At 36.8% G+C, this 10,081-nt stretch overlaps 1 protein-coding gene across 1 annotated transcript; it reads right to left on the bottom strand.

Annotated features, from left to right (window-relative positions):
- Positions 1-8,429: 8,429 nt before the first annotated feature.
- On the bottom strand, positions 8,430-9,365 carry LOC143391488 (olfactory receptor 5M5-like). The gene has a single exon (XM_076844189.2). The coding sequence runs from the start codon at positions 9,363-9,365 to the stop codon at positions 8,430-8,432; it is 936 nt and encodes a 311-aa protein (XP_076700304.2).
- Positions 9,366-10,081: the final 716 nt, after the last annotated feature.

The raw sequence follows: 10,081 nt of genomic DNA, 5'->3' as shown, positions 1-10,081 counted from the left end.
AGTTTTCTCAAGTTTGATTCTGACCTCCACCATTTGCTCACTATGTCATTCAGGATGTCATTTAATCTTCTCTAAGCGCCTCTTTGTTTATCTGTGTTGTGATTAATCAAAATGACATCTGATGGTGACTGGTGACACCAAGTCACGTGAGATACACCCAAGTATGCAAAGTGCTTAGTACAGTGCCTTAAGGGTAGGAAGGTCCAATGCTTGGTAAGTGCAGGGTTGAGGACCCCAGGTTTTCTGCAGTTTTCTTGGGATATTTCGAGCAGATTCCTTTATGTATTCCTTATGTCAGCTAAGTTCAAAACACGATAAAGGAATTAAACATGTCAGTGGCAAGCCCAGGCAGGAAACTCAGAGATCTGTGACTTTCTAGGCACCAACTGGATTCTGACAATCAGAGAAGTAAGAACAGGAGGTTTCAGTTTCTTTTTCTTGAAGTCTGAAAGTCAGGGAAGCCCTCTCTGAAAAAATGGCATTCAAGTCCCTGTGCAGAACAAGAGGACTTCCAGGCAGAGGAAAGGGTAGTGACTTGCCCAGAAACTTACAGCTACTTAGTGGGTAAAAGAGGTCTCTTGACCCCTTTTTTGACCTTTCCTTAATTGCATCAAACTGCCTCTCTTATCTGGAATCTCCAGAAAATATTTTGGATGGAGCATGGATAAAACTGACCATGTTAAGGATCATATGGAAGTACAATCTTCCATTAAAAAATGAAATAACTATTGTGCTTAAGACTCTGTATTGGGTGTGTAAAGACTCAGGATCTTTCTGATAAACCATTCCTCTTTTTGGTCAATGGTCTCCCACTCAGGTCGGGAGCTCCAGCATCTTCATTGACTCCTCTATGGTCTCTTTCTCCACCTCTTCCCACTATCCTTATCCACCCAGGTTGTGATTACATCTTTTTAATTTGACTCCTGGCTGGCTTGGCACTGGGCATTGGGAAGAAAATTTGAAGTTAATAACATAGGATAGACTCTTGACTGAGGATTTAAGACTATTTCTTGAATGGGCTTGGTCTCTGATACCTTTATTTAGAAATAAACAAAAAATTCTATCAGTTAAAAGTATCTATGATTCTATCATCTAGAAAGAACCAATATGAACCACTGTCAGCCATCTGTATATTTAATATTTTACATATATTAAAAATAAAATGATGTCATATGTATAATCGGAAACCCTTACACAAATATCATAAATATTTTTATGAAAATAAAATATGTCTACATCATCATTTTGACTGGTACATTATATATGATAGTGTCATAAATAAATAAATTTCTTAATTTATTTAACCAGTCCTTCGGTGGTATATGTTTATATTGCTACTGATTTTCTTTTTTCTGTTGTGGATTTGTTGAAGTCATTTCATTAAATAATTTCTTTTGAAGGAATCACTGAATCAAAAAATGTTTAATTTTAAAAACTTTTGATGACTATTGTTAAATTACCCTCTGGGAAATTTTATACCAATTTACAGTCCTCAAAGCAGTCTGTAAGTGTGCTTCTTCTTTCCCTATACTATCACACTGGTTATTAATATTTTCAAACATTTTTGCCAATCTGAAAAGTGATCTCTTTAATGCATTAATTTGTACTTCCTTGATTACTATTGAAATTCAACATCCTTTGGACATTTTGGGTAATTTATATTTCTTATGTTGTGCATTATCTGTTCATATGTTATACCTACACTTTCATTGCTTTATCTTCTTTTTTGTATATTTCTGTCATATATGTTGTAGATATTTTCCCATTTGATTTTGTCTGTGTTTACTGAATATTGTCATAGAAACTTAAAGTTATGATTTAATTAAATCTGACATTTTTTAGTTGCAGTTTTTATTTTTTATTTTCTTAGGCTTTTCTTATTCTAAAATTAGAAATATTCACTTGTCTTCAAGTACTTTTAAGATTTCACTTATTACATTAAGATCAAATCAGTCTTGAATTTGTTTTAATATTAAGTATAAGGTACAGAACTGTGTTTATGCTTGAATTGACGGCTCCAATTTATTGATGAATCCATCCTTTCCCCCACTGATGTGAAATGCTAATATTATCATATACTCCATCAGGTACATAGGTACCAACTAAGGATCTTTGATATGAGGAGATTAGAAGCAGACACCAGGGAGGTCCAGGTGCAAAGTAACAAAGGTGGTAATAGGAATGGGAAGGAAGTGGATTAATGCAAGCAGCTCCCCATTAATGCACAGATGAATAGTGAATAAATCTTGTCTTCTCTCTGAAATGTGACAGTCATCAGGAGAAGTCAAAGTGACTATACTGTTGTTTTGAACCAGGAAACTGGTGGAAAGTGCCATGTACAAAAATGCGAAAACAGAAGTGGGCTGTGAAGTAGAATGTGATCATCAATTAATTATTAAAAATTTGAGTTTATGGTCCCAATAGAGTATCTATGTGGTGATATCTATGGAGAGGGAGAAAGAGTGACAGCGAGCAAGGAAGAGAGTACAGGCAGATCAAACCAAGTTTTAGTTAACTTTTTGTTAGGCATCTCCTATATTTAAAAGGCAGCACTGCATTTTTCTGCATGATTTGTCAACATATGAAAGATTTTACTCTCTTTCTGGAGCAGTAAAGCGGCAGCTAGCACCTCCAGGAGTGTCAGAATCATAGGCAGCACCTCCCAGTAGGGTCAGCCTGGTGCACCAGTGTCTTCTGGTTCCTCTCCCTACTCTCTTTCCTCTCCTCCTGGCCAGCTTTGGGATCCTTCTTCTAAGGCTCCTGATCCCCCTCCTCCTAGATCAGAGAGGGTGTGGAATTTCCATTCTTGCAGCCCTGCTGGAGGAAGGTATTGAGCACTGCAGGGAAAGGGCATGGAGGAAGAGGTGTCTGTGGAACCTCGACCTCATTTCTGGACTTAGTGCTAGTCCAAGAAAAGCCATGAAAGGAGCAGGAGGAAGTGAGATGCTTCCTCTATCACTGCCCCACAAAACACCCAGGCTACCACCCCACTGCTCACCTTGAATTGCTCTTTCAGAGGCTGCGGGGAGATCAGCAGAAGCTCAGAGCTGTCATTGATCTGGGAAACGGAATGCTGCCCTCCACAGCTGCAGCTGTTACTTTTGGAGGCACTTCTCACAGCCAATTCAGCCTGTGAGCTGCATGGTTCAGGGTCAAAGAAAGGTCAGTAAAGGCTTATTATGGATTTATTATTATGAGTCTAGAGGACAGCTTTGTTTCCAGGAGACACTGTCCATATTTCAAATCACTGACTTGCAAACAGACGTGGGGATTGGTGCTCCTGGAAGTTGGAAATGGCTGTACTAGTGTTTTCCAGACATGCAGATGAGGTGAAGGATTTCTGTTATTGGAGACATATGCAACTTTCACATTTTATCATAAAAATAGATGTAAAAACATTTTTTCAGAGGCTGGGGTTGTGGCTCAGAGGTAGAGTGCTCGCCTACCATGCGTGAGACACTAGGTTCCATCCTCAGTACCACATAAAATAAAATAAAGATATTGTGTCCACCTATAACTAAAAAATAAATTTTAATTTTTTTCAGGCAAATTTTCCCAAATAATACAAATAGTAGCTCTGAATCAAAGATTCTAAAAGTTGAACAGTAGTCAGAATTGGTAGAGTCTGGTTATTAAAAGTGAAAGCTTGTACATTTATAATGTCTGCATTATAGTTTAGCATCCTCTATACTATTTTGTCCTTATGGTAACTGTGAGATACTATTTTCTTCACTTTCCAGATGAAGAAGGTAAAGCTCAGATGGGACAAGCCACTTAACTGATGGTGCAGTTCAGAGCAAATCCAGGACTCAACCTCTCACCTTGAATTTCCCTGTCCAATCTCCTGTCTCCCACATGTACTTTCAGAGGCCTGCTTCACCAAGCCCCCCACCACTTTTCTTTGGTAAGCAAAATATCCACTTCCTAGACCATTCACATTTTTAGTAGCCAGCATCATTTATTTTGCTTGCTTGGCCTGCAAGAATCTACTAATGTTCTCTTACACTTCCCTAAATGTAGATTTATAGGCACTGTCAAGAGTCAGTTATAGATTTGATCACATGGGCAGAGCCTTTTTTGATAAATTTAATTTTATATACAAGGAAATATAAGTAAGCCAGGGGATAAAAGCTTACCACATATATTTTGACAATTAATTAAACCAGAGAGGAGAATCCCATTCCTAGGCTAGAACTGATAGAATTGCCATTTTGCACCTGCGGCCACTTTTGGATCCATTTGTGTGGTAAATCTAAAAAGAAAAGATAATCCAGAAATTTTAAAAGGTATACTTTCTTCATAAAATGACTACTCCGCCATACAAATAATATTAATCAGATTCCTTTCTCTTTTTTTTTACTGCTTTATTATAATTGACTAATTTAAACTCTGCAACTAAAAGATTTCTATGGAAAGCTAATTGCTAGTTTCACTAAGGCAAATGGTAAGAGAAGTAAAAAATGATTTATGATAGGTTTCATATGAAATAGGATATAGGGATAAAGAAAGTTGAAAGTGGTTCTAAGAGAAAAGACAACAAAATGGGATTAAATTTTTTTTCTTTGGAAAACCCAGAGATGGATCCAGGAGCTCTCTCTACTCCTGCCAAAGTTGGTAGCATTCCTAGCTGAGGTGAGCTGGAGAGTGCTTGAGCCTTGTGGGTCCATCCCTTCTCTTCATACCACATCTAATGAAGTCAGCAAAAGTTATCACCATAGTAAGAACCAAGCTGTTGGTTGTTAGGTGTCCTAGTGCCAGAGTGGTCAATGCCTTCACACAAGAAAAGCAGCTTCCGGGGATAAAACATTTATTTTTCAGACCACAGAATAAAACCTTCTGGAAACTGTCAGGATGGTCAAGCTGCTTCCATTTGGCTTTTAAAAATAATGATCTCAGTCTGCCCTGTCTTGTCAGAGGTGCAAATTCTGGTTATGTATAAAATGTTTATATTTTCATAGCAACCTGGATGGCAGAGTAGGTTACACCTGTTACTTTCCCAGGAGCTTAAACTCTGACATCATTGTCTTCTCATCTCTGGTGGATGTATTACTTAATTGTAGGCAGAGCCACTCTTAAAGCATGGGATTAACACTTTCCTTTTTTTACCTTCTCATCGAAGAATGCCAGAACATCCTGGGCAGAGTTGAAAATGTAGGGCTTACATTTAAGATTTTTAAATGCCTAAGTTTTTCAAATACTTACATATCTAATAACGTGAAGGAAAATGGAAAAGTTCTTGGTCCTTTCATGTTTCCTTTTTATGATCAACATAATAACAAAATCCTTTTGGCATGGTTTCTAGTCACGACAAATCAACAGAGTAGTCATGGGGAGAAATAAGAAATTTAAATCTACACTGATTGAAAAATTCAGCATTTTGTGGAAAAATCAGTTTATACATATGCATATGTCATATATTTCAGTTACATATTTGATTTGTTAGTGAAAAGTACCTACGTGGTGAAAACTGGTAAATAAAATTCATGTTTAGGATCACTATGAGGAAAGAGAATTTGCACTTTATTTATTTTTGATAGCAGGTTTATTTTCATTTTCAGTGAAATATTGCATTCTTAAAATTTAGTAAATCTTCCATTATTTTGATAACATTTACATATTCAGAAAATACTTAGGGTTTAGGAATTAGTATAACTGTTAAGTGTATTTAGTCAAACAGCCTCACATTATAAGCAGACAAAGGTACATAATCATGTTGTTTTCTTTTATAGCTTAAATATTATCATTTTAATATTATGTATATATGTAATGCTCTACATACTTGGAAAAAATGTAGATTATTAGTTGGAAAATTCTTGACCTAAGAACTTTCTTTATAAGGCTAGAGTCAGGGAGATAAATTTGTAAGGCAAGGAGTCTCAATGAGAAAAGAGAAAGAAGCTCAAAAGTAAGCTGATTCACATCCTTCCTCATACTTTATTCTTTGCTCTTAAGGTCTTTGGGGAAATTTAGGAAAATATGGATTTATACACTTCACAATTTGTTAATACTTTATGCTTTGTTTTCCAGGAGAATCAAGGAAGTATGTTGAGCAAAGTATACAAATTCAACAACTGGAAAATCTCATGCAGAGGTTTCATGACTTATCTTCTTTAGTTTTCTCGGGGTGGTGGGGGGGAACAAAGCATTGAAAACTTTATATCAATATTCTTTTGAAATCATGAATATAATTAATTTGCTGAGAGGCATGTATTAAAATGTGATACGTAGTAGGGTTTTTTTTCTCTCTTTAAATTAAACTGACTCAGAAAGAATTTGAGAGAAAAATTAAGAAATAAATGTAGCTTTTGATTAAAATCACAATTTTCCATCTAAGTGTTGGTACCAGCTCATCTTCTTTATCTCCATTAGTCACATTTTCCTATAGCAAAAGTCCTTTGCCTGTTGTGGTCCATTAACATATTCAGTTCCTACCATTTTCTTAATTATCAACTTCCCAAATGCATCACTTTCCTTGGTCAGATTGTATTGTTTCCTTTTTGTGTCTTCCTGCCTTATAGATAATAGCCTTGGTGGGGGCATATTAGAAAACAGACTTCCTATCTTAACTCCAGTAATTCCATTTTCTCTACCACTTTCCCACCACAGAACCAGCAATCATCATTGGGCACCATGTCCACCCATCCAGTGGGGTCAGGAATAAATACAGATGAGTTAAATACAACTCAGCAAACAGCTATGTTGTTTCCATTCTGTGCCAGGAACTGTGGTAGGTGCTGGGGTACAAAGTGCAGAAGACAACCTACTTGGCCTCAAGAAACTCATGGACTAGCACCCAGGCTCTTATCCTTCAGCATTCCTGCTCCACTTTGATTATTCTCTCTTGCTCATTCCCTCTGCAACCTCTCCTGCCTTATGGACTTGCTACCTACCTTTACTCACTCTGTTCCTTTACCCTGCTAGTATTTTTCTTTTTTTTTTTTCCTAGATACTTTTAGTTACAGAAGGACATAACTTTATTTATTTATTTTTTTATGTGGTGCTGAGGATCAAACCCAGTGCCTCACATGTGCTAGGCAAGCTGTCTACCGCTGAGTCACAACCTCTGCCTGGTATTTTTCTTTTTAACTAGCACTAACACTTCATCTCCGCATGACTAGGAATACAACTTGTAACCCATTCTTCAGAGAATCTTTCTGAAGTAAGTAAAAACAATTTTAAATATTTAAATATTTTTATTCTTCTAAGTTAATCATAAGCCACAATAAAACAGAGATCCCATCTTATCATCTGAAGGGTTAACTTGGGGAAAACAGAATTAGTTTCTTGATTAATTTAAAACTTAATTGGAATCAATTGGTGAAATATTTTCTTAACCATTTATAAAATCACATAATAGTAATCACCTCTGAAAACAGCTCAGGGGAAACAATTGATGGTTTGTGGCAATTTGTGTATCTTAAGAGTTATTTGGAAAGGACTGTTGAAATGAGACAGAAAAACCATGGAGTGTTCATATTCTTGCCTAAATAAAAACAAAATTAAAGAAAATTTGTTTTTTCACCTATTCTCACAAGATACAAGAATTTGTGTAGGTTTATTTCCAAGAAATTGGAACATGAGGCCTATGGAAACAGAAAAAAGAACATGGAAAGTGCTGCAAACTAATGCATTTCTCTAGTCATTCAAATTATTTAAGACAATTTTATTTCTCAGATATGGACACCCTGACCTGGCTACCTCAGGAATCTTTCCTCTTTTCCTTTCTTTTTCACCTTACTTTCCCCCACTGTCCACAAAAGAAAAGAAAAAACAAACTTTAGCTGTACTTTGCAGAGACTAGAAAAATTAAACCCTGGCTGTTGAATAAATGACTTCCTTTAATATCTTTGAAATTACCCTAAACCCTCTCTTTACCTCTACTAATTAAACTTTCTTTTAAAATCAAACCCCACATATAACTGAACTACAGTTTTTCTTTTCTTTACTTATTATGGCTACAATATTATTTTTGTTTACTTAAAGCATGCAATTTTCAACTATATTTGGATTAAATACACTTTTTGTGAGCTGGTCTTGAAATGTAACCACTACCTGTAGCGATATATTATGAAGAAATGCTTTTTAAGACTAACAAATGACTTGGTACAATATAACCTGCTTTAAGCTAGAAAATGTTTCTAATAGCATTTTTTTTAATTGTAAGGGTTTTATACCCATGTTTATTAATGTATAGTCACCCAGAATGCTGCTTTTGAGGATTTTTTTTAAAATTGAGAGATTATATTGTTGTAAAATTAGTAGTAGCCACTTCATTTTCAATAGATGAAAGACAGACAATTATTGACATTATAGCTTGTAAATTAATCCTGATTAGTTCATGATGATTGGTGGATTAACTTTCAGTCACATTGGTTATACCGTGTCAGTATATCACACTTGCATACCACCACATTCTGATAACTTACTCACTATGATTCTTTGCCCTCTAGCATTTTTTTCAGGGTGTTTTTTACTTCCGTGTTCCTCAGGCTGTAGATCAGAGGATTAAGCATGGGAATCACAAGACTACAAAACACAGAGATCACTTTGTTGTATTTCCACGAACTCTCTGTTTTCGGTTGCTGCAGGTACATGAAAAATAATGTCCCATAAAAGATGGTGACCACAGTGAGGTGGGAGGCGCAGGTGGAAAATGCTTTGCACTTGCCCTCGGAAGACTGGATTTTTAAAATAGAGAAGAGGATACAGATATAGGAGATGAGGACCATCAGGAGGGATCCAATGAGATTCACTGCAGAGAAGATCAGGAGCTGCTTCTCTTTGTTGTGGGTATCAGAGCAGGAAAGGGCAAGAAGAGGAGGGTCAGCACAGTAGAAGTGGAGGATCATGTTGGCGTCGCAGAAAGACAACTGGAAAGTCAGGACGGTTTGTATCACAGAGTTCAGGAAGCCATAGGTGTAGACTCCTATCACCAACTCCTTGCAGACCTGCTGTGTCATAATGGCTGTGTAAATTAGAGGGTTGCAGATGGCCATGTAGCGGTCATAGGCCATTGTAGCCAAGAGGAAGCATTCGGTAGTGGCAAAAGCACTAGAGAAGTACAGCTGAGCAAAACAGCCAGAAAAGGAAATAGTTTTTTTCTTCACCAATAAATTCTGCAGCATCTTGGGTCCAATGGAAGATGAATAACAAAGATCAATGAATGCCAGGTGACTGAGAAAATAGTACATGGGGGTGTGGAGGCGCGAATCCGCCTTGATGAGCAGGATCAGGCCAAGGTTTCCCACTAGGGTGATGAGATAGATTACCAAGAACATCACAAAGAGGGGGAGCTGAAGCTCCGGATGGTCTGTGAATCCCATGAGGACAAATTCTGTCACTGTGGTTCGATTGCTTCTTGCCATTTTGGTCTCTTGCCTACTGTGGAAAAGAATGAATTAAAACATAATTAGATACTTAAAAACAAAAGCTCCTTTGTCTTTGTTCCAGTACCAGATGATAAAAATTTGGCTTTACGTTTCTAAAAGTTAAAGGTTGTCCCTTTCATGGGACTTTATTTTGCTAAAACACATTTAGAATGTTTGAGCTCATTTCTTTATGGAATAGGGGGCATGATTTTTCTAGAACAGGGTCTATTTTCATGTTAACAGTGTAAATACTTTCAGTTCCTTTCAATAAATGTGTATCTCTGGGTCCCACTTGGGACAGGATAGCATGCTTGGTGTTGGGTGGAGATCGAATGCTACATTGTCTTTATTCTCATGGAGTCTAATTCTTCAAAGAAGAGCCACCTGGGTATGACTAGAGATGTACAAAGTGATGTAGGACTTAGGAGGGAGAGATTGAATGGGGATGGTGTAAATAGAAAAAGCTTCATTCAATTCTTGTCCACTTACCAAACATATTGCCCATCTATTATGTGCCAGATGCTACCCTAAATGAAGATGACACAAAAATGAATAAAACATGTCTGTCTTTAGTGAGTTCACAGGCTAGTAGGAAAAACATATATAAATAACTAGTTGCAATTCAGTGTGGATAGTACTATGAAGAGAGAAATCCCCTAATTCCACTTGTCTACTGGAAGGGTGTTGTGCGTGTGTGTGTGTGTGTGTGTGTG

This window comes from Callospermophilus lateralis, chromosome 2 (assembly GCF_048772815.1).
Source record: "Callospermophilus lateralis isolate mCalLat2 chromosome 2, mCalLat2.hap1, whole genome shotgun sequence".
Classification (NCBI taxonomy): Eukaryota; Metazoa; Chordata; class Mammalia; order Rodentia; family Sciuridae; genus Callospermophilus; species Callospermophilus lateralis.
This window is presented reverse-complemented; position numbering and strand designations above follow the sequence as displayed.

Bases quoted from the DNA above. Each gene is read 5' to 3' on its own strand.
- LOC143391488 (XM_076844189.2), bottom strand. From the start codon at position 9,365: ATGGCAAGAAGCAATCGAACCACAGTGACAGAATTTGTCCTCATGGGA.